Source organism: Capsicum annuum, chromosome 6 (genome assembly GCF_002878395.1).
Source record: "Capsicum annuum cultivar UCD-10X-F1 chromosome 6, UCD10Xv1.1, whole genome shotgun sequence".
NCBI classification, from domain to species: domain Eukaryota; kingdom Viridiplantae; phylum Streptophyta; class Magnoliopsida; order Solanales; family Solanaceae; genus Capsicum; species Capsicum annuum.
In genome coordinates, this window is record NC_061116.1 from 223,032,858 (window position 1) to 223,049,601 (window position 16,744).

The following is a 16,744-nucleotide window of genomic DNA, read 5'->3' on the forward strand; positions in this document are numbered from 1 at the left end:
CAGTTATACTAAGATTATTTCTTATTCATTATTTAGCTTGATGTAATGAGAACAACTTTTAAGCATGCTAATTCATTTGTTATTAATTATATTATTAATACCAGAATTTACTATGTATGAATTATACGCTTTATATATTGAATAAATTCACAATCTATCAGCATTGCACGTTGAAAGAAACATATTTTTGTTTGTCGAAAAAACTCGACTAGTAGAACTAGGGGAGGAGTATATTGCTTGTGTATTTTTATGTGTCAAATCGTGCGAATTAGATTAGGGTGTTATTTATTTTAAAAATGAGCAATTTAATATTGATTTGAACTTTTCTGTTAAATGAAGAGTACATGTGAAAAGTTTCTTAAATACGAGGATAAATATGACCTCAAAGCATGACATTAAGGATAAATTTCCCCCCAAAGTATGATGAAGGATCAATTTTTTAAAGGAGAGGAGTAAATTTGACCCCAAAATCTAACGAGGGTAAATTTACTCAAAAAAATATGACAAAAAGATATATTAGCCATTTTTCAAAAATAGCATGGTAAATTTGACCCTTTTCTCAAAATTCTATCAACTAAAAATTAAATAACAACAACAACAATATATCCAATGTATTCGTGTCTGGGGAGAGTAGAGTGTACGCAAACCATACTACTACCTCAGGTGAAGTAGAGAGGCTGTTTCCAGTAGACCCCCGGCTTAGGATCAATAACAGTATAACAAACACAAAAGATAAGTGCATAAAAACTAGTACGGTACGCAAAACAAACCAACAGTGTAACAAACACAAAAGATAAGTTCATATAAACTAATATGATATGCAAAATAAACTAATACCGCTAATTACAAGATAATACTACAGCCACAACACTACAAACAAGAAGCTCCAGACACAAAAGAACGCTCTCCTACTATTACCGACGCACTTCTACCCCTAACCCTCTACCCTAATCTGCATTCTCCACACCTTTCTATCGAGAGTTATATCCTCCGTAACTTGTAACTGCTCCATATCATACCTAATCATCTCCCTCCAATATTAAATAACATAATATTTAATATCTAATAAATATAACTAATTTTATCTAATATATCCAACTTAACAATAATCACTTTAGTACATTGAACAGAGGAAAGACCTAAAATTGATATTTACCATATCAGCTACACTGTGCCCAAATATAAAACCAAAAAGTGAAATCGAACTAGCTGCCTGCCAGTGCCAGGATCCCATACTTAGCAATTAAACCTAAAAAACCAAACTCTTTTTTTCTAAATTAGGAATTAAAGACTAGATTTTTACAGAAATATTAACTTACCACAAGAATCCATTTGTTAGATTTTAACTGGTTAAGGCAGTGTTTGGTTAAAAAAACAAAGGACAGATTTTTAGTTGTACCGAATCTAATGTGTAAACGTGTCATCTTCAGATTCTTCTAAAGAACACGAGGCAGACAAACATCATTGTCCTACACTCTCAATAATTATTTTCTTTTTTTCACTTTGGTCAATTAAGTCCCTATAATTAAGGAAAGGTAATTTAATTACTCTTTGTTAATGGTAAAATAATTTTTAGTTCATGTACTCCCATGTTTCTTCCTTTTTAATTTAATTATTTATCTAATTTTAATTTATTTCCAAGTTAAAAAATATTAAAAGGGATTGAATCTTCTAAAATTAAACTAACGAATAACGACAACAATTATATTAGTGTAGTTTCAAAAATAAAGCTGGGAATGATAGAACGTACGTATATCTTATTTTTATTTTGAAAAAATAAAATAAATTATTTTTAAATATTCTTCGTCCTTTGATTTGAGATAATTTTAAATTAAATACATATAAAATATATCAAATTAATTTATAATTTTATAATATTCAATATGTTGTGTGAAAATTTGCAAGAGCAAAAAAGGAAAAATAATCAAAAAAATTTTGTACTCCGTTGGATTTAATCCTCCTGTTGTATAGGTATTGAAAAACAAAACCCTAAAACTACCTTATAACTACAATTCGCCGCAAAGATTGAATTTTTCATCCTCTATCACTTTCTCTTTTTTTCTCTCTTTTCCCCACAAAAACATTTTCAATAAACTCTCCCACAACCCCTCTCACCACCGCTTTCAATATCTCAATATTTATACATAATATAAACTTTCATGGAGTTAGATGATCAAAGATTGGATTTTCTTGAATTGAATCTTTGATTTTTTTTACACTTTTTTGTATGTGGGTTTTGGTTTTTTGGTGTTTTTGTAATAAAGTTTTGATCTTTTTAGCTTTCTTGGGTTGTTAGGGTTTGTGGGTATTAATTATTTCTTCATTTTGTTAAGGGTATGAATTAAGTTTTTTTTTTGTTGTTGAGAAGGATGTTGTCTGAATTTGGACCAACAGCAATGCTGGGCAGCAATGGAAACAATGAGAATTCATTTGGAGATGAGTTTGATAAAGAGATAGGATTTTTACTGCGTGAACAAAGGCGAAAAGAGGTTGATGATGATCGTGAAAACGAGCTAAATTTGTATAGAAGTGGGTCAGCTCCACCTACTGTTGAAGGTTCTTTAAGTGCAGTAGGTGGATTGTTTAACAATAATGGGTTTATGTCTGAAGAGGAACTTAGGTCTGATCCTGCTTATTTATCGTATTATTACTCGAACGTGAACCTTAATCCTAGGTTGCCTCCACCTTTGATGTCTAAGGAGGATTGGAGGTTTGCACAGAGGATGCAAGGTGGAGGGAGTTCTGCTATTGGGGATAGGAGGAAAGTGAACAAGAATGATAATGGGAGTAGTAGTGGGAGGTCACTATTTGCTATGCCTCCGGGGTTTAATGGGAAAAAGGCGGAGGCGGAGAATGAGTCGGATAAACTGCAGGGTTCAGTAGAGTGGGGTGGTGATGGCCTGATTGGGTTGCAAGGATTAGGACTAGGTAGTAAACAGAAGAGCATAGCTGAAATATTTCAGGTGCACACATGAAACTTTGTTAGTTTCAAATTGAACTTTGATTAATGGATGTGTTTCTTCCATAATGAGGTATCTAATGCTTTGAATAGTAGGATTTTTTTTTTGTGAGAATTAGTATTGTTAATTTGAGGTAGGGGTAAGGTTTGCGTACACTCTATCCTCCCTCATTTTGTGGGATTACACGGGGTATGTTGTTGTAATTAGTCTTGTTAATTTTACTGGCCAAAGCTGTATGTTTTTGAAATAGAAGGTACACTGGGTATGTTGTTGTAATTAGTCTTGTTAATTTTACTGGCCAAAGTTGTATGTTTTTAAAATAGAAGGAAACAGCTGTCTTCCAAGTTTCTGGCGGTATTTAGGCATGATTTGAGATTCCAAATTTGTAAAACTCGTTATCTTGCTATTCTAGTAAACTGGAGTATAATGTTCTATGGTTGTATGAGTTCATGGTAGCATTCATAGCTTGAAATATTTTGCATATATTTGTGCATTAGAAAGTAGACTTTTTTCATTTCTGTCTCTGTTAAACCATTTGTTTGTTAAATATTTTGATAGATTCACAACTCCAATTACTCAATCATTTAATTGTGATGATGAAAAGATTAGGCATTTATGTGTCTGAAGGCAATTCTGCTATTGATAGTTCTCTTTTTTGTTTCTTCTCATTCTACAGTCCTTAAAGAATCAAGCGACTACATATAATTGCAAAAATTAGTATAGTATGTTTCTGTAGATGATACTGGTTTTTGCACTGGCATGATAAACACAGAAGAGTGTAATAACAAATGATAACTTGAAAATCATGACTGCGTTCATTGCTTAGTGGGTATGAACATGTGAAGCTTTTATTATATATTTGTTTCGTCGATGTACTGGTAGTATGTTGTGTCTCTTCTAAATTGGCCGAGGAATAAGTGGAATGATTAGTTGATAGTTTTTATTTTTATTAAGATCTATCTGGTCCAGTCATGCTGATTTCACCTTTACTCCGTCTACTTCAACTCAATATTTTAAAATCGCTCTGATTTCCAAAATCGTGTTTTCTTCTAACCTTACTGGCTGAACAGTTGAAATTTTCTGTGCTCCTTCTGTAATTACATCCGGCCATGTTTTGTCCTTCCCATGTTTGCATCCGTTTTGTGCTTGGTGACGTGTGATCTCTATTTCCTCTCTTTCTGGGATTTATTTACCTGAATACATAACTTAAGTTTTCGTAGCGCATAAAGGGAAGTCTTGGTAATTCACAGTATCTAGTTAAGTATAACTTTTAGAATGAAATGGAGAAATTCTAACTGGCTGCTTCTTTTCATCTGATTCATCGTAATATGTCACTCTTATGCTGATATAGCTGTTTCTTGTTAACTTTTTTTCCCGTTTTGAAACATTGAGATAGATGTTATCATCTGTTAGGTAGCAGAACCTTCTAGCTGCAAGGTGATAAGCACCCTTAGGTTTCTGCAATAGAAAGTGTTACAGTTTTTCTCAAGATTTTTTTTTTCTTTTTGAAATGACCATTCTGATGGTTATAAATCATGTTACTCCAGGATGACTTGAGCCGTGTGTCTCCTGCTCCTGGCCCCCCTTCACGACCAGCTAGCCGTAATGCTTTTGATGAAAGCAGTGATGGCTTGGGTTCAGCAGAAGCCGAGCTGTCTCACCTCCGTCATGAGTTTTCAACTTCAGATCCTTTAAGGCCAGCATCTAATGGACAAGGCTCATCTGCTGCTCAACATGTTGGAGCGCCTACTTCCTTTACATATGCTGCTGCTTTGGGGGCTTCCTTATCAAGAAGCACTACTCCTGATCCCCAGCGCATTGCTAGGGCTCCTAGCCCTTCCCTCACTCCTATCGGGGGAGGAAGGGTAGCCACTTCTGAGAAGAGGAGTGTTAATAGTCCAAATTCATTTAATGGTGTTCCTCACACCACGGAGTCTGCAGATCTGCTTGCTGCTTTGTCTAGCATGAATCTTTCAAATGGTATGTTAGATACAGATCTTCCAGAATGAACACAATGCTTATCACCAAATAATATTCTTATATGATGATTGTTACCAAATACTATTGTTACATGTTTACAGGTAGTCAGAAAAATGCTAAGCAGCATGCATATCTGAAGAGATCAGAATCTGCACAGTTCAATATGTCTTCTAAATCTCACTCTGCAAAAGGACCGTATGCTGACACTGGTGCCGGAAACAGTGCACGGTCAGACCTTAACAGTTCTAACCTCCAAGAGGATCTGCATAAATCTACCTTTGCCTCTAATAATTCCTACGTCAAAGGATCTCAAACATCCACATTGAATGGTGGAGGTGGTGTGCTTTCTCAATATCCGCATGTGGATAGTTCTTCCAATTATGGTTTAGGTAGTCATTCCATCAATCCATTAACAGGCCACCTTGGCAACTATAATCTGCCTCCTTTGTTTGAAAATGCTGCTGCTGCTTCTGCAATGGCTCTACCTGGATTGGACTCTCGGATGCTAGGGGCATCTCATTTGAGCTCTGGGGTCTCAGAGCAGAATCTCAGCAGAATGGGAAATCAAATGGCTGGGAGTGCCTTACAGGCATCCTTCGTGGATCCTATGTATCTTCAGTACTTGACAGCTGAATATGTTGCTCATGTTGCCGCACTTAATGATCCTTCCATGGATAGGAATTACATGGGCAATTCCTATGTGGACTTGCTTCAGAAAGCTTATCTTGGTAATGCACTATCTCCGAAGTCACAATATGGTGCTCCACTTAACAGTAAGACTAGTGGTTCAAGTCATCATGGCTATTATGGTAATCCTGCATTTGGAGTCGGTTTATCATATCCTGGAAGTCCTTTGGCAAGTCCTGTCGTTCCAAACTCTCCAGTCGGTCCTGGTAGTCCAATGAGGCACAATGATTACAATATGAGGTTCCCAGGTGCAATGAGAAACATGACTTCAGGTGTAATAGGATCATGGCACTTGGATAACATGGAAAACAACTTTACTTCCTCTCTATTGGAAGAGTTCAAGAGTAATAAGACCAGGTGTTTTGAGCTTTCAGAAATTGCTGGTCACGTTGTCGAGTTCAGGTATTTAGTGCATTTTGTTGTGCAATTCTTTTTTAAAAAAAGTAGAACTGCTCCTATTTATTAGTAAGTTAACTAGAATTGATTCTAAATTTCTCTATATCACCTACAATCAGTGCGGATCAGTATGGTAGCCGGTTCATCCAACAAAAACTGGAAACGGCCACCCCCGAGGAGAAAAACATGGTTTTCCAGGAAATTAATCCCCAAGCTCTTACTTTAATGACTGATGTTTTTGGTAATTATGTAGTCCAGAAGGTATGTGTCATTTCGGTTTCAGTTTGGATTGGGAGGTGGATGATGATCCTCTGTCTTGAGCTCTCTAGAGTGTTTTGCTTAGACTGATTCTGAAGCTTCCTTTTCAGTTTTTTGAACATGGAATGGCATCTCAGAGGAGAGAGTTGGCTAGCAAGCTCTTTAGCCATGTATTAACATTGAGCCTTCAGATGTATGGTTGCCGCGTGATACAGAAGGTTCATAGAACTGAATTATGATATTTGATATACTTATGCAGATTGTTTCCATTTTATCTTTGTTTCAAAAGATAATTATCCCCCAATAAAATAGTTCAAAAGAAGTTCAACAATCTAAGCAACAATGTTATATAGTTACTGGAGATTTATATTTTCTCTGCCAGTGACTGATGTGTGATATATGGCTTCTTAGGTACAAGTTGGCTGATTATAGGGCTGCTTTCCAGGTATCTGACCTCTGTGAGTTCAAACCTTCGCTAAAACAAAATTTTGGTTCACTTGCAGGCGATAGAAGTGGTCGATGTGGACCAGAAGATTAAAATGGTTGAGGAGCTCGATGGTCATGTCATGCGCTGTGTACGAGATCAGAATGGGAATCATGTCATCCAGAAGTGTATTGAATGTGTACCAGAAGAACACATACAATTTATTGTCTCTACTTTCTTTGGTCAAGTTGTGAATCTCTCCACGCATCCATATGGCTGTCGTGTAATTCAGGTAGATGAATAATGTGTGCAGTAGCTTTTCATCTCAGTCATTTGAGGTTTGTTTTGAAAAATTTTCATTATCTGGCAGAGAGTATTGGAACACTGCAGTGATCCAATGACTCAAAGTAAAGTGATGGAAGAAATTTTGGGATCTGTTAGCATGCTGGCACAAGATCAATATGGTAATTATGTTATCCAGGTATATACTTTTCTGAATAACCTGCAAGCTTCGCCCAAATCTCCTACTCAGCTGTAGATTTTCTATTTTTTATCCTTGGTGTTAGTCATTTCTTGTATCAAGCTATTGTTATTTTCTGTATCGCGATGTATCTGTTTTCCTTCTCATTTCCTTGACTTTATATTATGGAACAATCACACAATATAGCCGTTTCATAAATTTGATGTGGAAATGGCATGAGTCACTTGTTCTAGATCAATAGTAATGCGCATTTTGATGTGCTTGTCCAATTAATATCTTTTATTTATTGTATGAGAAAATGTTGTCTCATCAATAAATGACAAAAAGGAGGACTAATAAGGCACGCTCTCAGACTCCGAGTATAGCAATGTGGAAGGGTAGATAAACCTTAACTACCTTGGACATTTCCCTAGCTTCTTTACTGGCACCAAATGTACTTTCTTTATAATGGCAAATATGGATCTTAGATCGCAGTTATTCCCAATCCATCTTCGAGACCTCTAACTTTCGTTTCTTGCTTCCCTTTACTTTTTTCTAGCTAAAGGATTCGTTAGGCTTTAGTGAGGCAAAAAGTTCTCTCTGTTCGTCTCAATTTTTGGAATCCAGCCCATGTTATGTTCTTTAGCAACACATATTTCCTTTTTTCATTTTAAATGCAACACTGGCAGCATGTACTGGAGCATGGGAAGCCACACGAGCGTTCTACTATTATTAAGGAACTAGCGGGGAAGATTGTGCAAATGAGCCAGCAGAAGTTTGCATCTAATGTTGTTGAGAAGTGTTTAGCATTTGGCGATGCCAGCGAAAGGCAGCTCTTGGTGGACGAGATGCTTGGCACGACTGACGAAAATGAACCTCTTCAGGTTTGTCTAAGCTTTATTTTATTTATAGTCTTAGTTATAAGCATAATATTGTTGTGTATAATTGTTAGGTTCTAATTATTCAATATTGTTCAACAAGTCTCCTTGGCTACCGACCTCTTTGTCCTCTAATGTGTTATAACTTCACTCCTTGGATTAACAAATCCATATCACTTATGTTAACCATTTAATGGCTTAACTTTTCAAGTCTGCATTTTTCCTTAAAACTGGTTTGACTTGATAATCTTCACGTCATTTTCTTCTCGTCTCCACTAGATTTTGTTCACTGCTTTATGATACTAAGTTGAGGCTTCACTTTTCAAGACTGCATTTTTTCTGAGGAACTGGTTTCACTTGCTCTCACCTTTTCTTGTCAGCTCCATTCGAGTTTGTGCATCCGGTTATGATACTACATTAAGGCTTCACTTTTGAAGTTTGCAAATCTTGCATTTGCATCTCACGTATCCGGTTGATTTCATCTTAATGTGTAGTGTCTTTTTTTACTCCCAGTTTGTTTTGTTTTCTCACTTTCTACCCTTTTTAACAGGCAATGATGAAAGATCAGTTTGCAAATTATGTTGTACAGAAAGTTTTGGAAACATGCAGTGATCAGCAACGTGAGCTGATCCTTTCTAGAATAAAGGTTCACTTGAATGCTCTAAAGAAATACACTTATGGAAAGCACATTGTTGCTCGTGTTGAGAAACTTGTTGCAGCTGGAGGTAAGCAGCTCGCCTGGTTGCATTTGACTAGAACGTTGCTATCTTTTTGTTGTTATGATAGTGAATGATTTCCTCTTCTGAATGTTGCAGAACGAAGAATTGCTGCTCAGTCTCCGAATCTTGCTTAGCTTATAGGAACAAGTTGTACAGCTGACTGAGGCTAGTTTGAGCTACCTCTCTTCGTTTATTTTCTCCCGTATCTTGTGCTCTGGTTCCAGAACTCTCTTTGAGGGCAGTATGGGCTGATTGCAAATAAAGTTGTTGCTTGTACTAGAGAACTGTATATTGTGTAGTTGGACTTTTATACATAGGATCAGGTATGCTGAGGCTCGGATATCAAGTATCCCTGATAGCCACGCAGAGGAAAATCAAGTCTCTAAACGATGTATAAATGATAAAAAGGTGAGGTAGTTTATATATCAACGTGACTGTACAAAATGTTGCCATGTCGAGAGTTGTTGATGTTCTAGGTGAAGCCAGAATTTTTATGTATGGTATTGACAATGTTCTATCATGGCCAAGTATGTCTCATTCCCTTATATATATTTATGCATGCTTTGCTTGCAGCTTTGATGATGTTAGATTTATTTGCCATGTTCGTTTGTGTTACTGGCTTACGGTTTATTTAGTAGGATATTCTCATGAAAATGTTGTATAAGAGGAAATTAGATTCCGTTTTTAGGTTATGTTCGATCTGATGATTGATGGAAGGTGTAACGAAGAGAAAGGTCTATCAAATATCATACGAAGGAAGGTTGTTTCAAGTTATGCAAGTCTACAACACCAAAATATCCGGTGTAATCCCACTAGTTGCGGTTTAGGGAAGGTAGGATGTTTGCAGTCCGTTTCTCGTGGAAACTTTCTGCTAGATCGGCCCGGCCTAAATTTGTTGGAATTAAGCTATTGTTATTGTACTTTTGCTTAGGTAGTAGGGGGGAATTAAAAACATCTCTAGTTTTCAAGTCTCTAAATTTTATTAACATTACTAAAAAGAGAAGTGTAGATTATCTTTATCCCCTAAAAATTATAAGTGTAGATTATTTGTGAGAAATTAGTAGTTGAAAGGAGTAAGTATAAGTTATTGTGTGTTGGTTTTGATATCGAGGTGTAGTTGATTGATCATGTCAAGTGGATACATAGGAAGTTGTGAGTGAATGAAGATATTCAATGGAAAAGTTGAAAAGCTCATAATTGTAGTTGTATTTTTTGATATAAATGGACTAATCCATAATTGATAAGCAAATCTAATTACACTTTGTTTATTAACTAATTCATACAGTTTTGAGTTTGTGGTTTTCTTCCAAACCTGGTCTCTACCTTATCAAGGATAGGATAATGTCTGTATGCTTCATTTTTCCTCGAACTTATCCATGGAATTATAATGAGTATAGGTGGTAACTTACTCTTAAGGATTGTTTGTTTAGTAGGATAAAGAGGTACATAATTCGGAGTAAATTGTGGACTTATTGTTTTCGCATTTTGTTGGTGGAATTCGGTGTAAATTAATAAAATAAAAAGCACTACCTGCTCCTGAGCTTCGTCAATCGTCATTACAATTTTTAATATAATAATTGGAAGTATTCGGCCAACTTGTAGTTGTTTTATTGGAAATGAGTTCATTGTGAACGTGACGTTAATTACATGGTTTAAAAAAAGAGTAAAATAAATAAGACAGTTGATTCTGGATAATGTGAGAATCTTTTCTTTTAGGTGAGGTCAATTTTTTATAAAGTAAAATATATGACAAAGTGCAACGAAAGTATCTAGTATATTAAAAAAGAGCAAATAGTGGCAACTTTAATATTTATCGTACGTTAGAAAAAAGTTTTTACAAACTAATGGCACTACTGTTTTTGGTGCATAAAAACGTTTCATTCTAAAAAGTTCGTACTTTTATTAATTAACAATAATACTCTTTATATCTCGAGACTAAACCTTCTAAATTTAACCGTAATTTGAATATAACAAATTACAGAAAATCATAAAGTTCTTCATTCTCCGCTTCAAAACTTCAGCAGCATGTATGATCTACTGACTACTAGACCAACAAATAAATTGTTTTTTGCTTATTTTTAATTGTTCATTTTATTATAGATGTTTAGTTTTACTTATTCAAATTAAAAAATTAAGAGATAATTTATTAATAATTATTAATTTATTTTTGTTAATAGTTATTTCACAATGCATTGTTTAAAATATTAAATTTATTATATTTAAAGAATCATGTAGTAAAATTGCCATTATATATATTTCTTAAGAGGTATATCAAAAGAGTCCTTGTGGATTAATAGATTTTGATTAATTAAATTTTCAACCAATGAAATATTATCACGTATTAAATGAAAATCCTAATCATTCTTTCTATAAAGTCGGTTAAATTTGTAACCCTTAATATATAATTTTTTTCCTCTTATTTTTGCCGCTTCGCTTCATCTCTTCCCTCCAATTTTCTCTTTATCTTTCTTCTTTATTTTCATCGAATACTTCATTAAATCATAGATTTGTTCAAAAATTTTATTTTATATTTAAAAACTATAAGTAATTCACCTTATTTATTGTGTTAACAACTTTAAGGACATTTAAGTCAGTTTAACAACAAAAAAGTGTTGAACATCATTTATTTATCAACATTAACAATTTTTTTCAGTTTCAACATTTTTATCCAAACACTTATCTGTTTAATTTCTAAACACTTGTTTTAAACTTTTAATCACTTAAACTAAAAAGTTATTTTTTAAATTCGATCCAAACGGGCTCAATTATATGAGTTTTCGATTCTTGAAGGTAATGGTTCAATAAAGTGGGATGAAGTTTCGAATTTAACTTATAATATAAATAAATATTAGGTGATTTCTTTTTATATATTTGAGCTTTGATGAAAAAAAAATTACGTGATATTTATTAATTGAGGTGCAGGAGAAAAAAACGTTAATTTTGGAACAGATGAGAAATATCTAGTAAAGCCATCCACGCTGGCAATCATACTCGTACTGGACCAGTGCCACTTTGCCATCAGATATTATACCGTACTTTTTATTACACTTACATATGGACCTTTCCCCTAATTTATTTCTATTTTCGACCACCCATCGCTTTCCCATTTCCCTCATCTTCTTCGCCTCTTCCATTGAACAGCAAAAAAGATTGTACTCACAGAAGATTTAATTGTACACTCACAGTTATCGTCACCATGGGTGAAGAAGTAGTTACAAAGCTTACCGACTATGATTCTAACGGCGTTAACGATGACAGACTTCTCTGGGAAGCTGGACTTCCCAGCGCCGATGATCTAACGCCGTTGACTTTGCAGTTAATTCCGTCGGAACTTGCTCATGCGTTCAGAATCTCGCCGGAATCATCAAAGACTATGAACGATGTGAATCGCGCTTCGCAGAATACGTTTGCTTCTCTACAGAGATGGCACTCACAGGATATGGCTTCAATGAATAGAGAAGAAACTGTAACGGAAAGAGATGAAACGGATCTGGTAAGACAAGGATCCGACCCGAAGAAGCTTCGAAGAGTTGAATCTGGAGGAACTGATGAGGCGGCTGATGCTGATTCTGCCTTGTGTAGCGAGAAATTTGAGACTGTAAAGCGGCCTAGGCTTGTGTGGACGCCGCAGTTACATAAGCGTTTTATTGAAGTGGTAGCGCATTTAGGTATTAAAAATGCGGTGCCAAAGACGATTATGCAGCTTATGAATGTGGGAGGATTGACACGAGAAAATGTTGCAAGTCATTTACAGAAGTACAGATTGTTTACGAAGAGAATGCAGTCGAACGAGGAGCCTTCTTCGTCGCCTGATCATTTGTGTACTTCCAGGGGGGCGACGCCTCAGAGTTTGCGTGAGTCTAGTGAGAGTTGTCACCCGCACAATACTAATGGTCATATGGGAATGCCAACTATGATGCCGTACCAACCGCAAATGATGCCGATGCCAATGATGATGGGAATGACAAATGGAGGACATGTAGGCATGCCTGTTGGTTACGCAGGTGGACCGCCAGCTGGATTTCATCATCCGTATAATTTTGGTTACTATCATCCTGTTGCTTCCAATGATAATTAGCTCTAGAAAGCTGGGGTAAGATCCTTTAACTGTACGAGCTGATAAGTCCTGAAGTGTTTATTTGAGCATATTTTAGAAAAAAGATGATTTTTTTAATCGATTTCCGAACTTAATTACTGCTTGTAGAGGGCTGAATAATGATTTAAGTTTATCAGAAGTTTGACTAGGTAGTTTACAACTAGAAATACGAGTTAGAGCGTCTAAACCTCTTGCCCCTCAATTATTTTGGCAATTGGTAAAGAAATTAAATTTGCATCAATCAATCAATCAAATGTCCTGAGCTGGGGGTCTATCGAAAACAGGCTCTCTACTTCATCTGAGGTAGCGGTAGCGGTATGAACTGCGGACACTCTACCCTCCCCAAACCCCAGTTTGTGGGAATACACTGGTTATGTTGTTGTTGTTGTAATCTATCCAGTAATCAAACAATCAACTGTACCTATATCCCAAACTTGTTCTGTTGGCTATATGATTGCTTTAACAGTTCCACTCCCTTATAATTCCAATGCTGAATCATTTGTCTTTTGAAGCAAATTAAAAGATCTCTAGAACTAAAAGTTTACTAAATCTCAAGCTTTATAGCTAGTCTAAAATGTCTCCTGACAAAAGCTATACTTGCTTCCATAGCATTCCTGTTAGCTCTTTGTTTCTGATTGTAGGTTCTTAACTCGTAAGATCTTCTAACATAACAGAAGAACTCATAGAATAATATATGTACTTCACATTTTCCTTGTGTATTGGTCAGTGCTGTGATTTACATGTTCGTGTTCAGACACTCTCTTCGTATATGAATTGGAGGCGAATCCATGATTTTCCTAGAAATGGGAGAAAGCAACATAGGATCTCGCTGTTACTTGTAATTCATAGATCTTGTGTACTGCTCACTGTCGTGGTCTTTTAGTGCATTCAGTTGTGAAACTTAATAACCCTGATAAACTTTACTAGGATAGCTTGCATATTTCATTTTTTGGCTGTAGGACTTTAAGTAGACTGCTTCTAAAGAGGGTTTGGGACAATTGACCATTTTATCTGGAAGTAATCTGGCAAAAGTGGTCTCAGTCATAACTAAATGAGAGATTATTGACATTAAAAGATATTTTTGCCCAGTACAGATTGTGTTGGTGAGTATTTCTGCTCTGCAGCTCTAAAGTAAATATTAAAAGTAACTTCTTTTCCAATTCTTTTGAATTGGTGCAAAACAAAGATGGGCGGACTAGTAAGTTAATGAGAGCTTCATTATTCATGCTAAGCATATTTCTTGGGTTTCTATTTCTGATGAACAGAGATGCTTTCACAGACCAGAGCCAGCATTCTATGCATACTGGAAAATTTTATGGCATGCCTAATTACTTGTACTTATCTCTTATTGAACATTTAGTTAAAGTAGAATAGCTCCCAATGCAACTTCATTTGCAGCGCAGACCTGAAGATGTCATTTGATCATGGAAGAATGATGGCAGATATCATGAGTTGTTCTCTGGTAAAATCTGGGACAAATTTGAGATGGACAGCAGAAAGACTGTTTAATTAAGATGCATTTTAGTGGTCTTCTTTCTGAAGTTTGTTTCGTACAGAGGCAGCAAATTGGTTGTAGTATAACATCAACCTGTCCTTTGAATAATAAATGGCGTGAAATTTTTCTAGTAATGGGTGTGTGGAACCTTTATTTCCAGACTCAGTAATACAAAACGTTGTCAGCCGCCCCTACAGATTTTGGGTATTTTGATCTTCATCCTTTTCTCCCTACTATATGGGCTTTATCTTCTTCATATTTGTTGCATATATTTCTTCATCTCATCTACATTTGCGACTGAAGTAATATGGGATTAATCTGTGAGAACTATTGATGACTTTGCTGGTTCCATTAGTCCTGCTTTGGAGCTTCTATTATGACAGATGTCTTTCCGTACATTGGTTATTCGTATGTATATGTGTACTATGCTTGTATGAACTATCATTTAGTCAATGCGTCTGGTTTGCACTTTTTCCCCTCTCAAACAATACTGAGTAGGTAAAATTCAGCAGCCCTATCCCGCTGATGTAAGATTCTGTTTATACTCTTTATCTTGTGTATTCAAGAGTTTGAAATTAACTTCGGCAGCTCAAGTTGTATTTACTTTGTTATTCTTTGAATAATATTTGGTGAAATCGTTTGTTCTCAATTTTTTCCCTTGAACAGCGTTCTATTATTCCACATAATCTGCTAATACAGTTGGCGTTTTACGTCTTATATTAAGATGATGCTTTCTATACACTAGTGTTGACGAACAACCAGAATCCTTGGAGTAGGAAAGATGATTTGATTCCTCAATTGTATGAGGCAATTGATTATGGAATTTACAGGTCTTATGTTGAAGCTGTATATGCAGTATTGTTGTCTATTAAGCTGTTGTGCAACTCTTAAAAGTGAAAAACAGTGAACTTCTGACAATTTCTTTTGCAACATTCATGGAAGCAGAGAACTCCCTTGCTAAAGTCTCTTCTCCCTTCTATTCTAGTCAGTTAAAATGTATTTTTAACTGTCAATCAAAATAGAAATAGAAACTGGCTATAAATCATCTAATTTAAGGTGAAATAGAAAAATTGTAATTACATTATTATTACTACAATAGTGTCACATAAGTCGAGCTGAGCTTGCAGTCTTTGCTTTCCTAGTGTTTTCATTTAAGCTCAGTCAGTTTATAGGATGTTAACACGGATCTAATTGACTTTAATGGTTTCACTTGTGATACAAGTATATTACACAAATTAATCTGTACGAATCCAGCCACCCTGATTAAAGTATGGAACCAATTCTCAATCTGTTCAATTATTGCAAGTGTATTTGACCTCCTTCAGCACTGACAATAAAAATGCCAGAACTTATTACCGGGATTAAAATTTTGGATAAAATAATAATCGCGGGATAGAAATTTTGGTACTTCGTTTGGTTGCTTAATTCGAGATAACTTATTTCGGTATTAATAAATAGTACCGGAATAAGTTATTCATACATTTGGTAGTATAACAATTTCACCCTAAAATAATCCTTAGGATAAATTCATGAAAAGACATAATTACCTTCCAAATCCTTGATTATCACTTTTCATATATATATATATTACTTTACTACTATATATAAGAGAGAATGTGAGATTTTAATAGTCCTCACATTAATTTTTTTTGTCAATTTTATCTCAAATTTAAATTTTAGTTACTCTACAAATTTTTATCCATTTGTTAAATTTGAACAATTATACAACCTTTATTAAAAGCTACGAAAAAAATGATAGTAACACCATAAAAACTTCTACTATTTATACACTTAAATTCAAAAGAGTTTATTGTCTTTCTATTTTGTAGATATATTTATTAACCTTATTTCAAATTTTCATTTTTACTAACAAATTTATCATAGACATATAATTAAAATATCTTGACATTTCCTTTCTAACTTAACACATGCTTAATTATTAAATAAAAAAATTATTTTTTATATTTAGTTAAAAATATTTTTTTAAAAAAAAAATATAATTCGACTCTCCAAATATTAATGATACTAAATAATAAAAAATGAGAGTAATTCTTTTTCATATTTTTTATTGACAAAAAAAATGAGATTATCAACATTTTGTAAAATTTAGGATAAAATAAGTAATATAACATAAAATATTAAAACTTCATACACGTTTAAAAAATTTCAACATAAATTTCTTAACATGTATTTTTAGGAAAGAGAAAATAATAAAGTTAAAAAAAATTAATAATTTTTTAATTTCTTTTGCACAGTTTAATATGAAGGAAAATAATTAAGCTAAATAAAATGAAAGATAATTCTATAAACAAACTAGCTATTCTTAAAAAGAAAATGCATATTATTTTTAGTACGTACTATAAACCAAACAATCACTAAAAAATAATACCA

At 34.5% G+C, this 16,744-nt stretch overlaps 2 protein-coding genes across 3 annotated transcripts; both read left to right on the forward strand.

Moving 5' to 3' along the window:
• Positions 1-1,981: 1,981 nt before the first annotated feature.
• Positions 1,982-9,349, forward strand: LOC107875525 (pumilio homolog 2-like). The gene is made up of 10 exons (XM_016722275.2): positions 1,982-2,963; positions 4,508-4,940; positions 5,042-6,029; positions 6,143-6,284; positions 6,392-6,499; positions 6,785-6,997; positions 7,076-7,186; positions 7,855-8,049; positions 8,594-8,768; positions 8,859-9,349. The coding sequence occupies exons 1-10, from the start codon at positions 2,370-2,372 to the stop codon at positions 8,894-8,896; spliced, it is 2,997 nt and encodes a 998-aa protein (XP_016577761.2). The 5' UTR covers positions 1,982-2,369; the 3' UTR covers positions 8,897-9,349.
• Positions 9,350-11,760: 2,411 nt separating this feature from the next.
• On the forward strand, positions 11,761-15,002 carry LOC107875524 (transcription factor PCL1). Of its 2 annotated transcripts, none has more exons than XM_016722274.2 (2): positions 11,761-12,855; positions 14,257-15,002. In XM_016722274.2, exon 1 carries the CDS (start codon positions 11,959-11,961, stop codon positions 12,838-12,840), a length of 882 nt encoding a protein of 293 aa, XP_016577760.1. In that variant the 5' UTR covers positions 11,761-11,958; the 3' UTR covers positions 12,841-12,855; positions 14,257-15,002. The 2 variants fall into 2 exon arrangements, with proteins under 2 accessions (XP_016577760.1, XP_016577759.1); XM_016722273.2 differs by having other exon boundaries at positions 14,262-15,002.
• The last annotated feature ends 1,742 nt before the right edge of the window (positions 15,003-16,744 follow it).